General features: G+C 32.0%; 2 protein-coding genes across 2 annotated transcripts; one reads left to right on the forward strand and one right to left on the reverse strand.

Annotated features, from left to right (window-relative positions):
- Positions 1 to 5,115: 5,115 nt before the first annotated feature.
- LOC144556085 (uncharacterized) lies at positions 5,116 to 10,001 on the forward strand. The gene is made up of 4 exons (XM_078304581.1): positions 5,116 to 5,231; positions 6,270 to 6,836; positions 7,737 to 8,002; positions 8,820 to 10,001. Exons 2-4 carry the CDS (start codon positions 6,270 to 6,272, stop codon positions 9,838 to 9,840), a joined length of 1,854 nt encoding a protein of 617 aa, XP_078160707.1. The 5' UTR covers positions 5,116 to 5,231; the 3' UTR covers positions 9,841 to 10,001.
- A 2,365-nt stretch (positions 10,002 to 12,366) lies between these two features.
- LOC144556138 (uncharacterized) lies at positions 12,367 to 15,765 on the reverse strand. Its single transcript, XM_078304629.1, has 8 exons — positions 15,686 to 15,765; positions 14,040 to 14,408; positions 13,817 to 13,935; positions 13,623 to 13,705; positions 13,388 to 13,509; positions 12,951 to 13,115; positions 12,767 to 12,860; positions 12,367 to 12,645 (listed from the first exon to the last, which is right to left on the reverse strand). Exons 2-8 carry the CDS (start codon positions 14,080 to 14,082, stop codon positions 12,423 to 12,425), a joined length of 849 nt encoding a protein of 282 aa, XP_078160755.1. The 5' UTR covers positions 14,083 to 14,408; positions 15,686 to 15,765; the 3' UTR covers positions 12,367 to 12,422.
- Between the last annotated feature and the right edge of the window lie 11,389 nt (positions 15,766 to 27,154).

Consider the following 27,154-nt stretch of genomic DNA (forward strand, 5'->3'; position numbering starts at 1 on the left):
TTTTCTCTTTTTTTTTCCTCATTTTTTTCTATCATACTGATCGGATAAAGTAAAAAAAAATGATCTTATTTAAAAAAAGTTTCAACGGTGGTAAAAACAAATGTGGCAACACATGCATTGGCCACGTGGAAGTACTAGTGCCACCTTTTCTTTTTATTTTCAAAATATAAGATTTTTACATAAGTAACCTCAGGATTTTGCAACATTATAAATACATCCAATATAAATTGTAAAAATATAATTAAAATTACCGGATGTTACAAATCTCCCCTCCTTTAAAAGAATTTTGTCCTCAAAATTCAAACGGATGATATTCAAATCGAACGGAACACAATAACCAAATTGAAATCAAATTTCTTAAATATAGATTAATCGGCAAATATAATCAACTAGAATCATATAAGATGGATAAATTCAGTAACAATCACATCGTATCACAAATAATAGATATTTCAATATTGATAATCAAACGGGATCACTCAAAACTTTTTGGATTGATCTCGAAAATCATAAAAATCAAAATTCAGACAGAATATTGATCACAAACGAAATTTGGACCCAAACACAGTCCGAGGAACGAATGCTCTGATACCAAAATTGTCACAACCCCGCCGCCGGGCCGGGATTCGCGACAAGAGAGGCACCCTCGCATCCATCCATCGTCCCGTCAACCTACGTCGCAAACAAAAATAACAAACAGAAACAATACGGAGTCAGCTACAAAGCTCAGTAACCGGTTATTTAACGACGCGCTTCTCTATAATTGGCTAAATTAAACAACCATTCAAATAGACTGGATTAATCCACACAAATTCGAATCAAATTATGAATACATATTTAACCGGTGATAGCACCTGGGTCTGGGTTATCAATAAAACAAGTCACACAATATCCATATCATTTCCTTTCACACAATCATATCATTTCTCAAATTCTCATAACACACGATCATATCATTTCACAAATCAAATTCGAACCACAAACCCGCTATCCCGTTAAATATGCATCATAATCCAAAACCCAATTCAATTATCCAATTCAAAACTCAATTAAATCAAACAAAACGAAAACACAAATTATAGAGAAGTCCGGTTACCTGTCAGCGATCAGTTCAGAAATCCAATTCGAGATGCAACACTTGTTTTGAATCAACGCGACGTAGTCGGAATTTCAATCAGATATGAAACAAAAATATTTATCAAAACATTTCCCTTTATTTTCCCTCATTTTCTCTTTTTTTTTTCCTCATTTTTTTCTATCATACTGATCGGATAAAGTAAAAAAAATGATCTTATTTAAAAAAAGTTTCAACGGTGGTAAAAACAAATGTGGCAACACATGCATTGGCCACGTGGAAGTACTAGTGCCACCTTTTCTTTTTATTTTCAAAATATAAGATTTTTACATAAGTAACCTCAGGATTTTGCAACATTATAAATACATCCAATATAAATTGTAAAAATATAATTAAAATTACCGGATGTTACAGAATCGGACTCGAAACTGAAAAAAAGTCCAAACTCAACTCAGCTCAATTTTGAAAGAAAAAACTCGACTTGGCTCAGCTCAGCTCATGTAAATATTTGACTCAATTCGGCTCGGCTTGACTCGCAAGCTGGCTCATATTTTTACTTATTTTTCTAAGTTTATATATTGCATGCATTAATTATCACATATATGCATGTCAGCTGGCTAGCTGAGTCAGATTTGTGGGGACCACAAATAAAAGCTCATAAAAGAGGTGCAGCAGAACCAGCATCATCTGAAGCACCTCACCGTTTGAGTTTGAATCGGATCCGTTCATTATATTTTGGCACGACTCTTAAAGAGTTTCGTACATTACATGCTTGAATAGGATTGACCCAAAATCCTGATCGGACCGTCCAGATTCAAACTCAAAACGGTGAGGTAATGCAGAGAGATTTTCACAGAATTTCATCCCAGCAGCATTAACCCCACAAATCTCCAAAATCAAAATTTCATAATTAGCTGTATGTTCTTTTCTTTGGTCTAAAGTCTAAAGTCTAAACTAACCACCAAAAATTACAAAAAATAATGGTTAAATAATTAAATAAGGGTCAATATACTCCATGTAGTTTCCGACCATTTAAAAAAAAAATAAGAGAGAAAAAATAAATAAAAGAAGACAAGACAGCAAAACGTGACCGTACGTAGAATGAAAAAGAGAAAAAAGTAAATAAAAAAGAACTTATCAACGTTATAAAATATGAGCTGGTTCACGAGTCAAGCTAAGTGTTTATATGAGTCGAATCGAGCTTTTTATTTTAAAATTGAATCAAGTTAGTACCAAATTATTTTGCTTCTCTCATTGAACCGAACATTAATCATTAGCAGCCCTATACTCAGCAAAAAAAAAATATAAAATATTATGCAAATCAATCTCAATATAGTAACAAATTTTATATTGTTATATGTACGAATATAAATTTGTCATTTTATATTTATCTATTACTATTACTATTACTATTACTATGTAGGATAACATGCATAAAATAGTTCTTTATTCGTATCCATACCCGTTAATCAAACAAAAATATTTTTTACCTGTATCTTTACTTAGTACGTAAATGAAATAAATTCTTATTTATACCTATCTTATTGAATATAATACAAATAGAATAAAATGAAATAAATAATTATTTTTGTTCTTTTGTTATATATACATTAAATCATAGCAAAAAGAAATAATGAACAAAATCTTAATTTAAAATTTCAAACATAAAATGTTATTAAACTTACTTTCTTAATTAGCCACCTTGTATTGGTTGATTAATTTCTAATTTTCCAGCTCATGTCGACCGTTGAAAATTTAATTACGATTTGCTTTGATAAACCAGAGATTTATTACATTTGAACAGCATGGAAATAAATTGCTTCAGTAAACAAATTTACATTGCAAAAATAATAAGAGAGGGCACTTTGGTCATTTACATCTAATTAAAAAAATTGGGGAGAATTGAAATTCTCTAATGATACAGATGAGAGGAATTATTTGTTCCATATTTAATGACATTTTTATTACAATAAAATACTACAAATTAACTTTTTATTTATTTTATTTTTTTATCGTTTACTTTTGCTATCCATTGCATGAAACGCTGCATAGTTTCTTTGTTGATGGTTTTAACTAAAAAAGAAAATACTTCTTAATTGTTTTATTGATAATCTTGATACAAATTAAATTAAATAGTAGAAAACGATTATAAGATAAGAATATTGAAAAGTTCGGATTGTCAATAACTTAGTTATTAAGGCTGTGCTTCAGAAAATGTAGAGTAGAGAGCACGAATGAAAAAGAAAGGAAGAGAACAGATATCAGTTTACTCTGTCTACACCTTGATTTGGGTGTGATAAATTTGAAAGAGTTTATACACGAATTTCTCTTATTTTTCCTTTGTTCTCCTCCGCTTCTTCTCTGATTTTCTTCTAATGGAGCAGAAAAACAACCTTAATCAGATTTAGTCTGCTGGCCTTCACCTTCTCTCGCATTTCTTTTTCTTTAATGAGCTATATTTCCTTTTATTTTACACTTTTTTTTTTTTTGACAAAAGTGGTATTTTACCACCGGTTTCATTACGAAACAAAAAGTTTATACAACATGTCCAAAATAAACCTTTTATTTTACACTTAATATTCGCCGAACACAAACTTCTTAATAAGAATTAAAGTTTAATTCTAAATCTCTTGATTCATGTGTTGTAGGTAGGGGTGAAAACGGTATGGATAATATCTGATTCGTATTTGATCCATATTCGAAAATTTAAATGTGGATATCCGATATTCGAATATCCATGTGGATAAAGATACTGATATAATTTTACATTTTAATTATTCATATCCGAATAGTAGATATATACTATATATTTTAATATATATTATGAAGATTTATGTTATACATCATTATCATTAGATAAATATTATGAAGTTGAATATTTTTTAATATTTATTTATATTATTTTAATAAAAATCCAATCTGATCCGGATTTGTATTTGTATCCGTCTGATATATGAAATTTTTAAAAAAAAATATGAATATAATTTTATCACTATCTGCTCTGTATCCGCTCCGTTTCCACCCCTAGTTGTAGGAGATCATGAATTCATGTACCCTTCTAAATATTTGGTTAATTTATAATTTAGCATCAAGGACTCCAGAATAGTAATAGGTGATGGTTGTCAGACGCTCCTGAGCCAACAAAAAAGTATTGCTGTTAAATTACTAGACCACTAACAACAAATGATTTTTTTAATAAAAAAATTAAGATATATATATATTTTTAATGAGATTATTATTTAGAATAATGAACAGCTTGAATCATCTCTATATGCATCGGTAATCCCAAATAGAAATCCTCTTCTCCAAGAATCAATTCCAAATTTTGCAACAAAGAACTTTTTTATTTTTATTTTCAACTTTCAAGTATATATTGTGGAATTAATTCCAACAAATATATTTCATATCCAATAATTGATAGGTCCAAGAGCGGATCTAGAGTAGAACAGGGGATAGCCGCTCCTCTGGAATTCGAGTTTTAGTGGTGATCTATCGGTACCAATTGATTTTGCATCTCTCTGAATTTTTTTTGCCCCTTTTTGAATGTTTGATTTGTAATTTGGGTTAAATTTAGTGTTAAAATCAAAATAATTTTTTTTGAATTATGATTGATAATTAGAATTATAAGTTAAAGCATTAGAAATTATAAGTTAGAGCATTGAAAAATATAAGTCAAAGCATTATTTTTTTTATCGAGTACTCAATTAGTTAGTGGGTTTAAATTCGATAAGCTATTTAAACCCGATTCGATATTTGTTTACCCCCGAGTAGGTCTACACACGCAAAATATACATCTTATTCTAATTTCTGTTTATCCATTGCTTAAATGGGTAAACAACACCTCTTCTTTAATCCGATCCGCATTTTTATTGATCCAACGGTAGAGATCACCAAATTCCAGATGTATGCTGCGATCGTACCCGATCCAATAAGATATCGGATTCGGTTTACTTTGACCCTCATGGATCTTGTATTTAACGTTGTCTTTTTATTATTCTCTTCACTATTTATTCTCTGTATCTCTCGCGACAAAAAAGAAAAAAAGAAAAAAAAAGAAAGAAAGAAAGCTCGATTTCTCTCTTTATCTCGCATTTCAATTTCTCTCCTTTAAATCGGCTCCATCTCCATTCTAGGAATCTCTGGTGCATGACTTGAGGTAACTATATCAATTCATCACTCTTTCTCTATCCTGCCATATAATCTTGTTATGTATTAGCGCGAATTTATCTTTAGTTCAATTGGTGACGCGTGTTACTTGTGCTTGCTTTTGAAGGGAATGTGGTAATTGATCCATAACTCTTTGATTATGATTTGCACGGTTTATTGGATATCTGATCTTGTTTAAAAATTTATGGGAGCAATCAGGAGGTTGTTGTGAAACTTCAATTAATTAGTTAGAAAGTATTATTTAGGGAATCAGATGTATCAAATTGGATTTATATTTTACATAAAGGTAATTGGATCTTAAGTTCTGAACTTGCTTATCCAGTTGTAGAATGTATGTAATGTTAATTTGAGAGCTCTGATTGATTGTTTGAGCTTTCCTTATTGGAGAATATTTGCAAAATAGTCCTCACTTTGGCTTTATTTCAGGCCTTTGATCTGCCATTTTTGCCCTTAATTTTCACATAGTTGCAAAAACAAAAAAGAGTATCAATATAGCACACAGTTCATATTTTAGATCAATAAGCTTATGCATCCTCATAAAAAAGAGAGTATCAATATACCAAAGAATTTTAATAAATTTGTCAACTTCCCATTGTTAACAGCATTCTAAAACTGATAAAAAAATGCTGTTAAAAACCTAAAGGTGCTAATGGCATTTCCCATTGAATTTATATGGGTCTTTTTTTTTTTGCAAATTTTGCAATAATGTGAGGTCCAATTTGCAAATTCGGTTTGGCCTTAGGTTCACATCTTATATGTAACTGAGGGAGTCTATTTGACTAAAATATCAATTCATCTGTTTCCAGTTTCTCTAACTAACGGAAGTAAAATGGATTCCTGTACCGCAACTGGTATGTCCTGGTATTGATCAGACATATTCTTTCTATCCCTAACCTTGCACAGCACCTGTCTTTGGAAGAATTTCTAAATCATGAACTAGTTAATCAGTTTTAGATAGATCCAGCGTGTTATCAAAAAGAAAAAAAAATGGACTTAATAAAATACATTTTTTTTTTGGGCCTATTAGATGGAATCTCCAGAACTACAAAGTCACAAACTAGAAAGTCACGATGAACCGACAAAAGAAATACAGACTGAGCAACTTCCTATTTCACAAAATATTAGTTGTAACAAAGGAATCAGTGGCGAGCCAAGTGCATTACCCCGTGTAGGAGATGAATATCAAGTACAAGTACCCGACACAACAACAGTCTACCAAACCCAAGTCAAAATGGCACCAGGCATCCCATTCATCTGGGCCCCACATGGAAGTGAGGTAGAACACATCCCCCTTCCCGGCATGCACAACCCATCTGTTTGGGGTGAGTCTGAGAAAGAGATGTTTCTTCTTGGATTGTACGTATTTGGAAAGAGGCTGAACCTGGTGCGTCGGTTTCTGGAGGGAGATAGCAAGACACTGGGGGATGTGCTGTCATACTACTATGGGGATTTTTACAAATCAGATCCGTATAAGAAGTATAAGATAAAAAATTGTGTGCTTGGGCCCCGCATTTTTCAAGGCTGGCGGCAGGACCAGATCCTGTCTCGCCTTACAGAGTCGATGTTCCAGGAGTCTCATGATGCATTACAAGAGGTACTATTCTTCTTGCATGTCTTATATATATAGATAGATATATATATATATAGAGAGATGGGCTAATATCAAAACGTTTGTTCCTAGCTGTGTAACAAACGTTTCAGTTTTTACATTTTCAAAGTTCAAATTTTAAACAAACAGTCGATCCAAACCATTCAACATTCAATCTATATTAAAGTGTGCTTGAAGACCAAATTTTACATTTTTTGAAATTTGTTTACTATTTATTAGGCCAGTTTTAAAATCGTTGTTTTCAATGATCCAAATTTTTTTCAATTTTTATCAAAATCAACGATTTTAAAACTGGCTTAATAAATAGTAAAAACATTCCAAAAATAGTAAAATTTGGTCCCAAGCACATCTAACGGTTTGGATCGACTGTTTGGACTTTGAAAATCGGAAAACCAATTGGTTGCACCACGGCTCCGGAACAAACGTTTTGATATCAGCCAATCTCTTTCTCTCTCTCTTTATATATATATGTTTTCGTATTTATTATCATTATCGTTACCATCATCACTGCTAATGGTGCTACTAATGTCATACTAAACTAGATTTTCCTAGTTTTGTTCCTTTCTTAGTTTTTTTTTTTTTTTTTTTCTTTTGCTTCCTTTAGAATCCATTATTGAGTCTGATACTACCAGTAAATCCCAGTAGAACACAGTACTGGACCAAACTGGGATTGTAACATGTGCGATATTTGTTTAATACATCCTTTGTTTTGGCACTTTTGAAGTACTGTTATCTGACCTGAACCTGTACTGTTATCCTTGGTTGAAACCAACATTCCTTTTCAATTTACAGATTCTCAGTTTTTTTTTTTTTTTAAAAGATAGAAAGATGAAGGTCTACTCAATTTCTGTTGTTAATTAACTTGGCTTTTTTGTAAGTCTTCAGGTTTTTAAGTCATATAATGAGGATAGGTCCTCTTTTGAAGATTTCATTTTTGCACTTAAGGGGGTTGCTGGGGCCCACACACTTGTCCAAGCTATCAGCATTGGTAAAGGAAAGCATGACCTGACAAAAATTAGATCCGACCCAACTAGAGGCAGAAACCAAACCCAAACCCATTTGGAGATGCCGGTAGGGAAGGAATGGTCATCTCTTTGCTCGGAGGAGGTTGTCAGGTTTCTCACTGGTGGTTTTAGGCTTGGAAAATCAAGGTAATTTGAGCTAAAAGTTTTCAATTTGGCCCCTCAACTTTTGTTCACTTTTTCAAATGAACTCTCCACATTTACCTTTTCCTTGTCACTTGCTGTTTAGAGGGATGATAGAGAGATGTTTGTCATTGTTGATTCAAAGAAAACTCTTTGCGGGGTCTGGAATATATTTTACAGATTTTTCTTGAATATACAAAATTATTTTCTTGGTTATTTGGTATTAGTATTTTTCTTCATGATTGAGAGTGTGGTTTAACCGTTTTAACTAAAAGATAAACCAAAATGCTATAGTATTTGTTATATGAGTTGGGCTAAAATGAGCCATGAAGTAAAACAAGTTTTTGCTTCATGGCACTATATTTTTATTTTGAAAATTCAAACAACCGATCCGAACCGCTCAACATGATCTCCATATTGAAATGTGCTTGGAGACCAAATTTTACATTTTTTGTATTTTTTTTATTATTTATTAAGTCACTTTGAAAATGACCGATCTGGTGGTCCAGAAATTTTTACTGTTTTTTACTGTTCACATTAAAACAGCGATTTTCAAAGTGGCTTAATAAATAGTAAAAAAATTCCAAAAAATGTAAAATTTAGTTTCGAAGCACATTTCAATATAGAGAACATGTTGGAAGGTTTGAATCAGTTATTTGGATTTTCAAAATGAAAATATGATGTGGAGTACAAACCTGTTTTACTCCATGACTCACCCAAGTCAACCTATTGTTATATTACTTGTTAGGTATAGCTTATGTCTCATTCTTAGACAAAAAACTTAATCAAATCGATCTCACTCTTCATTTGTTTCGTCTTTTAGGTCAAATGATTTATTTTGGGAGGCGGTGTGGCCACGGTTACTGGTCAAGGGCTGGATCTCTGTGCAGCCAAAAGATCACGCATTAACATTTCTCATACCAGGCATTGACAGTTTTCCCAGAGGAGATCTCGTAAAGGGAATTCACTATTTCGATTCCGTGACCGATTTATTATCAAAAGTCACCTCTGACCCCAGTTTGATCTCTGTCCCAAACAATGGTGCAAATGATGATAAAAATAATAACACAAGTAGTAGTAGTAGTAGCTGCATTCGTCCCAAGTTTCAAAACAGCAAATCGAATCTCATGAAGTATACTGTTATAGACACTAGTATAGTTGAAGGGGAAGGAGCACATTGCAAAATTAGATCTCTTAGGAGTTTACCTCTTGACACTTCCACTACTACACGTGATCTTCTTGACAGACCAGAAGTTGACAAATCAGCACCTGAGTGCTTGGGCCCGGTTGACAGTCTAAATGAGTCGGGCGAGATCAATTTAGGTGAGAAAAATGCTTTAGAGGATGCAAAATTGAAGTCTAAGAAAAGAGAATATGTCAATGACGCAACAACACTGAGCAAAAGAAGAAAGCTGGGGTTGTCCAAGTTCAAAACAGAAACCCGAAAAAATGACCAAAGTATTCCCCCTTGTACCGATGAACTCAGTTTAGAGGCAAAACGAATATCCCAAGCGTACCAACCTTCTATTGATCTAATAAACCTGCCTGATCTAACATCAACTAGTGATGAAAATAATGAAAATGAGGGGACTAGTTCGAATAATAGCCGGAGACATGGTACAAGAAATCGACCACCGACAACTAAAGCATTGGAATCACTTGCTCTGGGTTTTCTTGGCACAGCGAAGAGGAAGGCTAGTGAAATTAAAATCTGCCCAAATAGACCGACAAGGCGGGCCCGCAAGTCAGTTGAACCAGTGATTAGTAGGTCCCATGAAAATGTGCCAATGGCTGCTTGTGTTTCACCATGTGCATGTAGCAAGGACCTGATAGATCAGGTTTAATTTCCAGTTGTTTTGTGTTGGTGTTTTATTTTTGATCCTGGAGAGAAATTTGGTTTATTCTTTGATTATGGCGTTAACAAAATTAAAAGTGTAAATAGAATTTTATTATTTGGTCAACATTGTGATTTTATAGTTGCATAATTTGCAATGGTACCTATGTACATGATCATGTTCATTATATTTGGTTGCTCTTTGGAAGTTCATATTAGTACTTTTTATTGAACTGCCATTGAAGAAAGTTATTATTTTTTAAACTGAATGATATTTTTTGTTAAAATTTGTTATTCATTTATTATATTTTTTTTCCTAATATAAATATCCAAGCTAAAAGAAAAAGCTCTTGGTTATTTTTTTTTTCCTATCTGACTTTACGAAAATAAATGTGTCTTATAGTCGAGTATGTTTGATTTTCTTTTTCTACTTCACTACTGAAAATTAGGTAGATCCTTTGATACATAACCGATTTTTTTTTATATAGAAAAAAAATAGAAAAATCTCAATTAAATTTCAAAATATAGGCAGGATGCTAATGTTGCAAACGTCAATGGAATGTTAGAATTTGCTTATTTAATAAAATCAGGGTATGATAGCTTTTAATTGCAATATTTTTGCAATGTTCTTAAAATTGAAGCTATATATGTAACCTTACTACAGGAAAAAAAAAAGACTTAATTTATCTTTGAAAATAATTAGTTAAATGAGGAGGGATTCACTTATAAAAATCAGACTTAATTTATCTTGCTAGAATTAGTTTGATATTTCATTGAGGAGGGATTCACTTATTACACTCTTTTTTACTGACATCGGAATATATTCTACATTTTCAAAGTTCAAACAGTCAATTCAAACCGTTCAATATGATGGATATATTAAAATGTGCTTCCAGGTCAAATTTTACATTTTTTTGATTTTTTTTACTATTTATTAAGATGAGTACAAAAATTCAATGGTTCGAAAACAATAATTTTGTATAATATTTAATAAATAGTAAAAAAATATATTTATAAAATTTGATCTGCAAGCACATTTTAATATATCCATCATGTTGAACAGTTTGGATCGACCGTTTAGATTTTGAAAAACTTTAAAAATACATAGTGTAATTCGGTGTTTAGATGGAATCCCCCATGAAATTTTGACATGTATATCACGGAGAGATTTGATTGCTAGACAAAATAGTTCCTGTTTTAATATTCGACGAGAAATATAGAAACTTCCTTGAAAAAAACGAGAAATATGAAAGCTAAAATATAGACAAATAGCAAAATTAAATGGTTATATCGAGACAGATCAAATTTAGATAGTTGCCCACAGTGAAATATATCATCTCGTTCCTGACTTCCTGCATATGCATTCTTGACATGAGACATGTCTTCAAAGGCTGAAATTTACACTCAGGATTAGGGGTGCACAAAAAGCTCACGACTTAAAAATCAGTTCGAAATCAATTCAGATTCAACTCGCTAATAACTCGAGTTGAAACTAACTCGAGTCAAAGCTGACTCTAATTAACTGACTCTGTTGATTTATAAGTCGAATCCAAATTACCTCCAACTCGGTTAGGAATCAACTCAGTTTGACTCACACCAAATTTTACTCCATATATTCCTAATTTTTTGCGTCTCCAAACCTTATACATGTTTTCCACAATCTACTGTATTGCAGCATGAAACTAAAAAAAAATCGCCGCTTCTCAAACAACTAAACCTTACTTGTTTGGTAATTTTTAATTATGTACTATATTGGTATTTTCATAATTTTTAATTATGTATTGGCATCTGTCTCATTATGTATTGTCTTTAATTATGTATTATTTTGATAAACTATGTAATATTTCTTTTGTTATAATTAAATTAAATTGTTTCACGTTGTCCTCAACTCGGACTTAACTCAGCTCATGAGCAGTCCTACTCAGGATCCCGAGTATTTGTGTTTTTCAAGAGCGGGATTTCAGAAATTTATACAATATTCTCTTGACCCCTATCTTTTTTTTTCCCCAAAAAACAAAATGCAATCTTGCTATTATTTTTTGTTCCTTTTTCCTAAGAAATTTGAAGAAGAAAAACCTTTCTTTTTCCTATCAAACATCTACAATACATAAGCTCAATAGGGAAGGCTTAATTAGAAAACAGGTAGAAAATTAAAACTTCATATTCTGACATAATTCAGTTCATATCAAGGTGAAATTTGGTGTTTGAGAACAATAAAAATTGATAATTAAAAACAAAGAAGGACAACTCTCAAACTGCGGTCTCCATCTTCAAACTTGATTTTTCGATCGTGTGCTCACTTTAAACTTGTACCGGAGACCAGACTGGCCGGCTGGCCGGACTTTTAAAGTCCGGCCAGAGTTATACCTTGCCATACTTTTAAAGTCTGGTCTTTCTCATTTTAGTAATTTTCAATTTAAATTCTTAAATACCTTTTCTCATATAAATTTTTTCAAAAAAAAGTAGCCATTCAAGGGCTAAGCAGAAAAGAAATTTATCATTGAAATTACACAGGACTAATTTCTTAAAAGATAAATTTATCCAAACTGACAGTGAAATTAATTTATTAAGCTACAACAGTCTTCTCAAAGATCACAGTCTTGACATTAACTTTTCTTTTTCCCCTTTAGGTGAAGAAATCTGACTTCTTTTTATAAATTGCAATACAAGGACTATCAAGTTTTCTATATATTCTGTGTAACGATGGTTTGCACCTTCAATTACATGAAATTTGTGATTCGGTATGAATTTTGCAAACTCATAAGCATCTTGTACCGGGACAGTCTGATCTTTAGAGCCATGGATTGTTAATACCCTATGGACAAATAAAAAAAAACAAGTAAAATATTAGGAATAATGAAAATAGCATTGTTAACCAGAAATTAATTTTACACGCACGTGTCTGTAAACATTAGTAAATGCATTTTATTTTTAACCTGATTTCTTTGGGAATCGAACAGCTAGTTGCATGCATGTCGGTGTTGAGACGATCCATTAAACTATCAAGTGTCACTCGGTATTCAAAATTACCTGCACAAGACCAAATTGAACAATTTTTCAGATGATATTGTTACTAAAACAGAAATATAAAACCTGAATCATTTGGAGGAGAGGATATACCAAATTTATCCTTGACGTCAATAAAACCATGTTTTCTAATTCTTTGCATAAACCCTTTACCAAGACGGCCTTGTATTCCATGATTTAATCCAAATCGTCCAGACATATTCACGATTAAAGGAATATCGTGGTACTTTGAAGCATAGAGAAGCGCCGCATTTCCTCCTAAAATATCCCATAATATACCAATATGTTAAAAAATGTAGATGCAGTATTTCTAGATGCAATTCATGAAACGGGGAAATTTATATATAAATTTACTTTAACCATGATATTAGCAGAATATATGAACTGGTTTGCAGTTAGTGCCTCTACTGGCACCAACTGGCATTAGACCCAACAAAGAGGCACTTCACTAATCCCTTTTGTGCATATCAAAGATAATAAAAGAAACACTAAAATATACCTAAAATTTATTAATATAATAAGAGTAAAACCTTTGCTATGTCCAACAATTGCAATTATATTATACTTCTGGTTCGAAAAATAAGAAACAACAGCGCGCAAATCATCAACTTCTCTCCAGTAATGTCCATATTGAAAAATACCTTCACTTTCCCTAAATTAAATTTAATCAATTAATAGCACAAAAAATCACACACCAGGAGACATAAATTATCCTCAGGAATACTTTAAGAAAAGAAAAAAAGGGAATGAATGAAATTTTTTTACCCATTTCCCGAAAAATCAAAACGAAAAGCGCATATCTCTTCCTTTATCAGGGCATCAGCAATGCTAACTAATATGCTATCATCCTGAATTACCAGAATTTAATTACATTAAAGCTTCGCAATCAAGCTTAGAACATTAACAAATTGTCATAATGAACTAGTTGGCACTGAATTTTGAAAACCGATTAAATAAACCTTGGAAGCTTGAAATCCATGGCACAGTATCACGAGATTCTTAGATTGAACTTGATCCAACACTCCCACCAGCTTCTCACCATGCCGGTTTGGTATCAGAATTCTTTGCTTGGAAATCACTGACAAAAATGTTATTGTTGCTCAAGATAATGTGAATGGAAACAAAAATTGAGAAGTAACAAAAACAGAAAACAATCCAGTACTGAAATTATATAAAGCTCACAAGTAGAATCAACTAATTTCTTGTCGGGGAGCAATTGCGTCATTCTTTTCTTGTAATTTTCCCTGTTTTAATCAATCTCTCTCTTTGTTTTCCTTCTGGACATGCCCCGAACGATATACAATTTTGTCTCAGAAGTCAGAACCCAACAAACCCTTCTCGGCAATTTGTTATGGGTTTCTCAAACTACACCTTCGGTTCCTGAAACCGCGATCCCCTCGCTATTCCAATACTACTCGGAATAACGACACTAATTCCAATTTTAAATTTACGCCAGACGAGGAAGAAGGGAATAGAAGAGAGACACCGCTATTCTAAGCGGAGCAGGACCTAACCGCTGCGGCGCTGCCTTCGTTGCCTCCTCAATTCTCCCTGATTAGAAATACAATTCCCACAAAAATGCGAAGAAATTTATAAAAATAGACCGTATAAACATAGTTTTAACATAAAATAGATCATATCGAATAATTGCCGGCAACGCAAACCTTTTTTTTAAGAAATATGTACCTGCAACTTGTACATTAAAGGAACATCAGTTTAAAAAAACAATGATTAGTGCTGCATATGTCCATATTCATGATCTAAAGATGTGAGTACTTTTAAGTTAGATGTTGACTTCTTCCGTCAATTTAGAAAATATGGAGTAAGATCTGCATCAGGAAATACAGAGTATGATCTGCATGTAGCAGTACATACTACAATACTCGAGGATTTGGCTAAAAATTTATGGTTAAAAGTAGAAAACATTAATCCAATTACAATGCCAAATACTAAAAATTTTACTACCTCAGGTTTTCCTAGAAGTAATGATTTGTAAAGGTGAGCATAATGTTGTGGTGTATAACACTTGTAATCGAGCTGTGCAAGAAGGGTGTAACTGAGAAGGTCATGATTTCCAAAGAACAAGAGGTCAATATCGTGACTGACAACACTCTAATAATGCACTGTGCAAGAAAGTTGAAACAGAGAAGGAATTAGATTTTCTAGATGTTATGATTTTCAAAGGGATTGAGCTTAATATCATGGCCTACAAACTCTTATCATGACATGATTGCCAAAGGTCATGAGCCTAATATTTTGAACTGCAACACTCTTATAATTGTGTTGTGCAAAAATTGTGAATTCCAGAGAGCATTTGATTTTCTAGGAAATCATGATTTCAAAATTGCATCAGCCATATGTGACATACAACATTCTGATAGCTGCGATGTGCAAGGAAGATGAAATTGAAAAGGCATTGTATTTTCGGCATGTCATCATTTCCAAATGTCAGGAGCTCGATATTGTGACCTACATTGCTCTTATAAATGGGTTGTGCAAGTAAGGTGAAACTGAAAAGGCATTGGGGTTTCTAGGATATGCAAGAAAGGTGAAATTGAGAAGGAATTGGATTTTTATTCCTGATGACATGATTTGCAAAAGAACACATGAGCCTACAACATTCTTATAATTGAGTTGCACTAGAAAGGAGAAACTTAGAAGGCATTGAATTTTCAACAAATAAGTTAACTGGTTTAGGTTTCAACCCAATAACACATGACAATGGGATGAGCCGATTTTCTCCCAAACCCAGAAATCTATTTTATGAACGACCGAACATAGAAATCAAATTTCTCTGAAAAACCTAAAAATCTTGAAAATGTACCAACCTGATTGCTTTGAGCGCACCGCTGGACTGCTTTCCTCCCTTCTAGCTGGAATATTAGCAAAGAAAACGGAAAGAAAGAGAAGAAAATGACGGGAGAGAAGAGAAGAGAAGAGAAGAGAAGAGACAGAGGAGAGGGCGGAAGAGAATTGAAGTATTCCTGTGTTGTGTTGCTTCTAAAAATTCAGCGTTATAAAAACTATTTACAGGCCAAGTCCAGGCCCAAAACATTTGTAAAAGGCCCATAATATAAAAGTTCAAGTATGAAAGCATCAGATAAGAACAAACCCACAATTCACAAATCTTTCATTATTGAGTTTTGCCCTGTAAACTGAAAGTAATTATAAACAGTTATCCAGTTCCAAATTCTTTTTTAAGAGAAAGATGAACATGTAAGCCTTCTAAATTTAAATATTCACAAGTAATCCTCCATTGAAATTTTTTAGTTCCAAGTTTCATAGAACAAGGAACACAAGAATCAGGGCCTTGATAGCCTATTTAAGTAAAACATCTTTAGTAAGGATTTTTTTTCCTCTTAACCAACCACAAATATATTTTAATTTTAAGTGGTAATTTGGATTGCAATATGGTGTCAAAAACATGATTAATTATCCTCCTTAAACAGAAGGTTTTATTTTCCTTTCTTTGAAAGAAAAATGGAGGTATAGTCTTCAAAATTTTAATATTCATAAAGAACTCTTCATCCGGATTTCGGTACCTCCCACATGAAAGATATTGTCTTTTGTCACTATATCAAATTAATACTGGTTCTTCAGCTAATAAAAATTAAGAATATAAGAGCATATTGATCGTAGTTTCATAATAAATATGTGTTCATTTGAAGAGAAGAATAATGAATTAATAATAAGCTCAAATAAAATTTTAAATTAAATTAAAGAAAGAAAAAACGGAAAAAGTTATTTGTTTTTAGTAGGGATCGATGCAATATTTTGTCATAATTACTAGTAAGAGTTATCTGCTTCAGCCACTTATTTGAGAAAATTTATTTAAAATTTAATGGATATATCAACAATTTTTCCTTTTTAAATGTATTGGATTGTTGAAAAATTTAATAGATCTTTAAATTATTGTACTGAGTTTTTAGCAGAGAGAATTACTAGAGCCTTGGAAAGATATTTGTCAGAATTTGGTTATATTATAAGTAGGTGATATTGCTATATCCGACCTATTGTTTTGACCAATTTTAGTACCAAAACACGAATTCTGAGCCATCAAATAACATCTATTATAATGATTATGTGTAGAATTTGGTACTGCTGTGCTTTCATTCTTATCTTGCAGGAAAATTGGTGAAATCAAGCGAATTGCTGAAGTTGAGAGACCTTGATGCGACACTCATCAGACTTGATGCGAGGCGCATCAACCACTCAGAGCCGCACCAGCATGTCGCAGCGCCATTGCATGCGAGGCGCATCCATCACACTCCAATGCGGGTCGCTTCAGTGGTGATGCGGGTCGCATCGCGAGTTTCCAGAGCAGACAACAAAGGCCCAATAAGGGCCCAGAATTGAAAGACTCGTTTTGAAAAGTCTATAAATAGACCACCCCTGCCACCAGAGAGGGAGTTCCAATTTTGAAGATTCAAAACCTCAAGAATTGGAGTATTGATCAAGAAAGAGAGGAAGGAGGGAAGATCCTTGCTTGATTCGGTTTCATCATGATCCTATCTCTTATCTCATCTCTTATATTTTCTTTTATGATGCTTGAGTAGATCTTTCTTTGTTTCTAGGGTTGATGTAGTCTAAAGCTTTGATTGTATGTATTGCATTTGAATTTGAGTTGTTCTTGTGATCAATTGATTGAGTATTATTCTTTCATTGCTTGATTTTGATTGTTTGAATCTTGATTGTCTATTGTTGAGTGTTTCTTGCATCTCATCTAATATCTTGACTTGATCCTTCTTGCAATTTAATCAAGCACATGAGGTAGGTTAGAAATATGAAAAGATAGATCAATTGAACCGAAAGGTGAGATTTCCATTTATTGAGAGATAGTGGATACCTTTAGCAAACCGATCAATTGACTTAGATTGAACACGAATAAACGAGAGTTGAAAGTTGTAGATCTAAGAAGGTGAAATTCCAATTCCTTACTAGGTTTCTGGTGCTAATAAACGAGAGTTGAGGATCAGGAATCGTAGGTAGGGTCAGTAGAACCTTGCACAATCGAATAACTCAGAAACAGGTGCAATGCTGCATTCACTCGAGGGCCATGCGAGTCGCATGGGAGACCATGCGGGTCGCATCACTAGGGTCGCATCAGAGATGATGCGAGTCGAGTAAGGGTCCAGAGAGGCAAAGCTGAGGATGAAATCTGAAACCCTGGAAAAATCCTTTTAAACTTGACTGAAACAAACATTTATTTTCCTTTGCAATCTTTTGTTATTGAATTGAGAAATTGAAACGAATTCAAACCAAACCTTTCACTTCTAGTACCTAACTCGGATTTGTAGGAATTTAGAATCGAATTAAACCGTCCCTGAGGATCGATACCTTATTATACTATACGGATAGGATTGTGCACTTGCAATCTTAGACGAGAGTTGATTCAAGGTTTAAACTGGTACAGCTAGCTGTACCTGAGACTTTGTAGCATACCTTTGTAAGCGAACAGTAGGATTGAAATGTATTATTGGTTTTGTGTTCTAACCATAACCTATATCTCTATTTTTATTTTTAAAGTTTAAACAATCGATCTGAACCGTTCAACATGATCTTCATATTGAAATGTGTTTAGAGACCAAATTTTATATTTTTTGAAACTTTTTTACATTTCTTTTTAGATAGATACAAAATTACTCATTCTGGACCATCCAAAAACAATGATTTTGCACCTATCTAAAAAAATAGTATTTTTTTTTCAAATATATATAATTTGGTCAATAAATACATTTTAATATGTATATCACATTAAGCGGTTCAGATTGACTGTTTAAACTTTAAAAACGAAAATAGACATGTGAGGTATAGTTGGAACACAAAACCAATGATGCATTTCAATCCTACTTATAATATAATTCATTCTATATTTAGTAATTGTGAGCTCTCCTTCTGGATAAAGGGTTTATATAAAGTTCATTGGCTGTGATCCGAAGAGAAATCTCCATTAATTTTGTGTTAATGATTATTAATTAGAAAATACATTAGAACAAAATAACGTTTAGACCTTTTTGGTGGCTTGTTAACGGAGCCCAACATCAGGATAAAAATATTGACAGTAACATTTTGACTTCATGCAACTCAAAAGTGAAAAGTCAAATGCCTTTTCATTTCTTAACATTGTTGTACGTGTGCAGCATGAGATCAAAATAGGACTGTCAATAAATACAACATCCATCCAAGCTGTACATGTACAACTCTACACTCTACATAGTGAACCTCCACTGACATTCATTCTACCTCTTCAATATGAATTTTCTGTTCATGGGACTTAATTAGGTGAGTTGTTAGAACCAGTGTTGTAAAAAACAATCTTAATGTCTGATTAAATGTACGTTTAATAATAGTTAACGACCACCAGACTGTTATGAATACACTAATTGGAGGTCTTTTAACGGATTTTTTTTTCGGTTAATCGGCCGATTATTTCTGATTATTATGTTTATTTTTGTTTAAGTGTCTATTTATTTTTGTTTATTCCAGTAAATATTTATTTTCACATTACTTGACGTGAGATAATAAGTTTCATAAATTTTATATTGTAGTTTTATTTGTGCTTGGATATACATTCAATATTTTTTATATATATAATTTTTATACTTTGAAATTGTTTTATTCTTCTATTATTTATATATCATATTTTCTTTTACTTACTGATGTAATTTTTTCAATTAGTATGGCATGTTCATATATGAATTAGTTGTTATCACAAAATAAATTTAGTGATTTTATGTTGGAATGTTTTATTTCTTTAAAATAATGTGTTATTAGTATTTGAAAATATCTTAATTCTCAAAATTATTTTTATTAAATAAATGTGTTACTTACACATGTAAACTGTAAAGTATGTATGTGTTGTTAAGAAGAAATAAGTGTAGTGTCATATTATAAAAATAGAACTAAGTTAAATTAAGTTTATTTGATAAATTTGATGAGTTATCTTATCACTACAAACCATGCAATACCTTAGAAATTGCCCTAAAATTCAAAATTAATGCAGAGATTAATTTCTCATTGGTTATGTTGTCACTCTCATTAATTACCATGGTGCTCCTGCCACTTATTTGCACTTATTAAGGCCATTAATGAATTAAGTAGGGGTGCAAACGGGTCGGATATTATCCGACTGTATCCATATTCATATCTAAAAATTAGATACGGATATCCGATATCTGAATATCTGTATGGGTATGGATACAAATATAGTTTTGGATTTTAATTATCCGTATTCGAATAATAGATATATATACCATATAGATTATCATAAATTATGACAAAATTTATGTATATATCTACGGATATCCGATATCTGATCCATATCCATATGTATCCGTTTAATATCCGATCCGTATCCGAAAATTAAAAATGAATACGGATATGATTTTACCACTATCCGATCCGTTTGCACCCCTAGAATTAAGAATGCGTATCCTCTGCATTAACTCAAAAGGGAACATTTTGTGTTAATGAACCTCAACCGTCTAATTTTAAACAGAACCAATTTGGCCTCAGCTTATGTTATAGGGAGCCCTTTAATATTGGTGCGTATGTAGTCTGCATGAATCATAAAGCAGATCAGATGATCAATATTCATTAACTCAAAAGATTCCCTTTTGAGTTAATGCATAGGATACGAATTATAGAATTAAGGCATTTAAGAATGGGTGATAACCAAGTTATCAGGTAGACCAAGATCATCATTCTATTTCATAGCATATAATTGCTCACATGCCCATCCGAATTATTGTAATTTTTAATTTCCATTAAATTATTGGCTAGTCGATTTATTCTTGAGTAATTCATTTACATATAAAGTTATATAAATTTTAATTAATTTAGCACCAATTAAATCAAAAGGTAAAAAAAATACAAATTTATAAGTTAATGTTAATACATTAATATTTCATCATTTTTTGAACCTTTACAAAAATAAATATATACTTGCGCCTATTTCCTATTTACTTGGTCATTAAAATAACATAGAATAATTTTTTCTTCGTTTCTATTCATCTCATTTTTTAAATTCCGGGGCAAATTTTGTATGCGGCTCCATTCCTCGAGAAGGTTGTAAAATTTAGATTCATATCCTCCCAGGTACCGTAGAGAATCTCTTTCATTTTACGGTTTGAGATTAAATTTCAACTGGTTTGGGATTCGGACTAGCATAGCGGGCAGTATTATTGGGCTTTGAGATTCGTGCCAAGTTAAAATGAACGGTTGGATCCACTAATTGTAAAATTCATCATAGCTAACATTTTGGGGAGCAATGAAAAATGGTAGTAATCATTTAACATTTTCATCTTTCTTTTGTTTTTGTTGTTGTCAAGTGGCGCGTAGGCAATTAAATAATTTTCATCTTTTGAACTTTTGAGGTGATGCCTCAAGGGCTGGACCGCACGCGTGCTTGACACATGGTGCACTTTCATCTTTTGATCTTTCGAGGTGATGCCTCAAGGGATCCACACATGACGCACTTTCCAAAAATATATATATATATATATATATCTTGGTATAATTTTTTGGTTTTAGAAATTAATTAAAATAACATAGTAAAATAGATAGAGTATTTTGATGATTTTTTATTACATAGAATGAACCGAATTATTATTCCGTTTTCTTTAGGCATATTTAAAGGAATTCTTGCAAATGTATGAAGGAGTGTACAATAACTACAAAAATGAACCAAATCATTGATTCCCTTTTTTTTTTTTTGCATTTTAGATTTTTAATTAGTGATGATTTAAGCCTATATCATTTTATTTAAAACTTGAATGGGCAGCATTAATAAAAAAAACTAGAAATAATACAATTAATTTGTATTGAAAATAATTAGGAGCCATAAATAACAAAATTCAATTTAAAAAAAAAAAAAAATTAATTTGTTTATTGACAACAATTAACTTATTTTTAATCAAAATAAATTAATTTGCATGCCGAAAAAATTCAACAAAAAATGCGAATGAAAATTCTGACTTTAAATAATATGAATTCATAAAACCCGCAAAGAGACCTACCAGATTTTTAAAGCAAAGTCTAGAGTTATCGTTTTAGACCAAAAAAAATCATCTTAAGCCTAAAAAATTAAGTTGAAATTTCTGAATTTCAGTAAAACAAATAACAATCAAAATGACAACAATAGTAACAATAATAATAAAAATAATTTATAGTATCAAGAATAAAAATAATTGTAATTATAAAATATTATAGACTAACATGATCGAAATTCAGATGAGAGAATCTCTTATGGATATTAAATAGCTGGGTGACTTGACTTTCAACCTTTACTCAAAAATAATATTATAGACTGATATATTGAATAATAATTAAAGATAAACATGAAAAAAAATTAAAATGGATGCAATTTAAAGAAACCGATTGAGTTAATGATTTGATTCTTTTAAAAATGTCTAAAGATACATAATTATTAATTTGATTCCTTCATATGGTGTGGTTTATGTATAGCAGTCTAACAACTAAATGAACTAAATTATTAATTGGAACACTGAATCAATGATTTAGTTTTCTCACCACCACTGCGTAGCGCAAACGTACGATATAAACATCACGTTCACCTACATGAGAACTTGGATTCAACTCCTACAAGAAATAAGATAGAATGTGTTGTGTGCGTGAGTATCTATGGGCTATAATAAAAAAAAAATATTCCACTTTTTTTATGAAATCAGAAAAACTAAAACACTCCATCCATTTTTCAATAATTTTTTTATTGAATTTCTAGAAATATAAATTTCTTATAGAGTGAGAGAGAGTGTGTATTAAAATAAAAAAAAGAAAGAATCATAGCACTGACATCTGTAATTTGTGATTGGTCAGCTCTTACTTTGTCTTTGGAAACCGTGCTTTACTAGCAGCCTCTTCTTTTCATTTTTAATTTACTTTTGAAGGTGCTCAATGTAGATTATGGAGATTTAAAAAAAAAAAAAACGGTACGGTTCTTAACATACGCGTTCGAATCTTCTGAACTTGTATTTAATTTATTATGTTTTGGATGTCTCCGCACTATTTGCTAAGAGTGAATCCCAGTCTATATATCTACTTTCTATTTTTTATTTTTTTTATTTATACATCCAGTGTACTTGTAGAAATCTCAGTGATTATATATAAACAGCTCAATAGATTTTTACTGATAATTAGTTAAATATTCTTTAGTATTTGAACTACTATTTTGGAATAGTTGAATTGAGATTATGGCCATTAATTGGTGCCTTGTCAACCATTCATCGAGTAAATGCGAGAATCTTGAGGCCCTTGATGGTCACTAGTGATGTAGACACGATAGACCTGTTCGGCAAACAAAAAAAATTAAGCCTCCTTAAGCTTTCTTTTATCTTCTTTACTTTTTTTAACCGCTTAATTCTGACGAACACCGGTTCTTTAGTGATTAAGATCACCTCCTTTAGCATCTTTTTATCTGGATCTTATTCCCTGCTCAGACCTTAAGGCACCTTTACCTTGAATTAGTCTCCTTAGTTAAATTTAATCCTAATTGTGTTATCAAACAACCCCGACATGTGAAGGCATAATGGTTGGTTTAGCCATTACCTAATAGCAGCGTCACTAATACATCTAATCAGCATGCAGGATATATAAATCTGCTGTTATTCCAAAGAGATCATAGTACCTTGTTATTCCTATTACAACCGTTCAAAGTTCTTCATGCGTGAATCTCAAGAAAAAAAGTTTTTTGTATCTGAATCTTGACAAATATTAACGGCTGGAATCTATCGAAATAACATAGTCATGTGATCTCTTTGAAATATATAACAACATATTTATTTCCCTAATCAGCAAACCTTCTCAACTGCCCAAAAGAAGCACACAAAAAAATCTTAACATTTCTTCCACCCTCAATAGTCAATAGTACTTCGTGTAAAATAATTCATTTAGGCCTATGAGTGAGGAGGCTTGAAATATATACCTCTAAATATGCATGTATAGAAGCATATTAGTGGAATGTGTTTTTTTTACCTAGCTAGTAGGCGCAAGTGAAACAGTGATAAACATGACCAATTGTGGGTTGATGTCAGGTAGTCTATTTCGGATTAAGATTTAATCCTAATTGTGTTGCTGAACAACCCCAACATGTGAAGGCATACTGGTTGGTCAATAGTACCTAGCTATGAGTTTGGAGGCTTCAAATATATACCTCTAAATATGCATGTATAGAAGCATATTAGTTAGGGGAAAAGTCAGTCTTTCAGACTATGGAGTCAGATACATATAGAGGTTAATTATATAAAAAATTTCTACAGTGAATGATGATCAATTTTACAGTACCATACTATTTTACTCTAAATTACATACAAAATCATAAATAAATATATAAATTTTGGAAAAAAAATACAAGTCAATTGACCCCGTTCATCCTTCCTCCCTCCACCTCTGGTATTAGTGGAATGTGGTTTTTTTTACCTAGCTAGTAGGCGCAAGTGAAACAGTTGATGTCAGGTAGCAGTCCAGACTCCGAGGGCCGCCTCATCAAGAGGTTCAGGAGAGCTAGCGCGCAGGTCCCTCAACTGCCTCTAGCTTTGACGACTTGGCAACAAGATCCCCTCCTCCTAATGCCAAGATCTCAAAGGAACCCAAGGAGACGATGCAAGAGTGTGTGTCTGATGGAGATCATCTGTTTTGTTACTGAGGAGGCAGCGGATATATAACTAAGGGCCAAAAGGAGAAGAGAAAGACAGTGAACGGAGAGTCGGAGACTATTATTGTTGAGCTCTTAACAGTTAACACGCTCGGATTAGATAATTATGTTGAACTGACCGGGCAGCTAGCGGCCTCGGGTGGGAACATCGGGGATGATGTTTGAGGTGAGCAAGGTGATCATTTTATGTTCAATGGCATGGATATACATAGTAATAGTTTGTCATCCTCTAGAAATGGATAGACATAATAATAATAATCACAATTGATAGGTTATTAATTATTGTTTATTTCTAAAAAAAAATAAACTATACATCCATCTGTTGGGCATATTGGTTTACATTTCTTCTATATCTTTTTTTTTTTCTTTTTTTTTTTTCTTCTTTTTGGTATCTTCACAAATTTGAGTAATGAGATGTATGCTTGCTATAAGAAATTATACATTACCTGAAATAAGTGAACTGAGTTTAAAATTAAATATCTTTTGCTAAGAATCATTGACTCCTCTTTTCTGGCTAAATTAATTCCTTTATAATGGACGATATATGCTTGCTGGTTTAATATTCTATAATTCTGGGATCACTTTATCACAACTTTTCTTAATCTGCTGGCTTCAAATTAATCTTTGAATTGCCAATACTTATAATTTAAAAAATATCTTTTGTCTTGTTGATCAATTTATGTAAGATGCATATATAACTGGATGTGAAATATATAAAAGCTTAACTAAACAGTAATTCATTTCCCTATAAGAATTATGAGCTTTCCTAATCATAAGAAAATTAATACAGCTGTTAATTAAGGATTATTTATATACAACAGTTGTTCCTTTAAATCGAGTAGGAAGCTGCATTTACCTTATTTGACCAAAGATAAATTAATACTATGCTTTGTTTATGGTGAAAATTTGGGTAAAGGTATTGACAATTTTTTGTTTTGTTTTGACTCTATTATACGTACGCTACATGAAGTCAAAACAACACTGTCAATATCTTTACCCGAAATTTTTTGCTGTGAGTTTTGCAACTTAATATAGTTAACAAATTTGTTCCATTTGGTATTGGTTAGAGGTCTTGTTTTGTGTTTATATATAACTAAGTGTGTTCCTTAATTCCAATAAGAGAAAGTCAAGACCTAGGAAGCAACAACCACATGAAAAGATGAAATGCTAACTTTAGTACAAATTTTATAGCCTTTCTACTAGATCTGGAGTCTCTTTACAGCATACTATATGAAACAATTAATAAGAAAACTAAATTCTCACAATGATAAGAGATCAATATTGCCACGTGATCTGTTATTGGATTTGTAACTGAACTCTACCACATGCTTAAATTAATTGTGACCTGTTCTCATGTGTCGATATCCAATTGATCGTCTTCATTAAATAAATCTCTAATTAATTAGGAATCTAAATATTATTTTCTTCAAAGAACTAAATGTAGCAATACCTATTTCTGCACTCATGTCAAGCCCATATTTAATTTTGTTCTTTTTGTAATTAAGTTACAATATATATTTGTATTAATTAACTTTATTTAATACAGCACTAAAAGGACAATCAACAAATGTCACCATCCAAGAGTATATATCTCATTGTCTTTTATTAATTAGGCAAGACAAAAAAAATCTTTTCAACTTAGCTAGATGACAATACATTCAAAAGATAAACATATATACACATTAAAATTTGCTGTCATATATACTTAATTATAAGTCGAAAAATCAGAAAGAGCTGATAGAAAACTTTAATTCTTTGCATTTTAGATAACAAAGAATATGTTTGGCTGATGTGCTTTCTTGCTTATATAACTAATTAAGAAGATAAAATTTGTCATAGTATTCTGAGCTATAGAAAATACACTCTTTAAAAATAGTTAAAGGGGGTGTATATCAAGTAAACAGTACTTGATGAACCAGAAAAACGCTGGCTGCAATTATATATTGTGATCACATTTTATGGGCTTGGCTAGAGAACTATGTTAAAATTGGCCATTGTCGCCTAAATATTCTCATATTCATTATGTAAAAAAATTTAATTATCACAAAATAAGTAATCATATCTTAGTGGAGATAACTAACTACATATATAACAGAAACTGCATGTGCTTTCCAATAGTTTGCCAAATTATATGCTCATATCTAAAAGCAATTGTGTAGACTAAGAAAATAGTTTTAGCATGGAAATCAATGTGTAATATATAATTTTGCCAAATTTTTTGTTGATTTTAAGGGACAATCTCTTCTCAACAATATATAGCATTGGATATGGATAGAACATTTGTAACTTTCTTATTTGCACGCATCTCGACTTTGTCAGTATCGATCAAATATGGATGTCTACTTGTCAAGCCCAAATTAGACAGCATTATTATTGGAGTGTCCAAGATAGATTATTTAATCAAACAAAGATAGTTATTCCTTCCAAGTGGGTACTAATTGTAGAAGCAACGATGACAAAACATGTACGGAACAGCGTTAGGCCATCAGCATTAAAACATTATTCTTGGCTTTTGAGCACGTCTGATCGAAAAATGCAACAAAAATTAAAGGAGATAATATCTCTGTCCATATCATGACCGAACCGAACCCCTTTTTTGGGTTTTCCTATAAGAACACGCAGAATA

The sequence above is a fragment of the Carex rostrata genome, chromosome 6 (genome assembly GCF_964058835.1).
Source record: "Carex rostrata chromosome 6, lpCarRost1.2, whole genome shotgun sequence".
Classification (NCBI taxonomy): Eukaryota; Viridiplantae; Streptophyta; class Magnoliopsida; order Poales; family Cyperaceae; genus Carex; species Carex rostrata.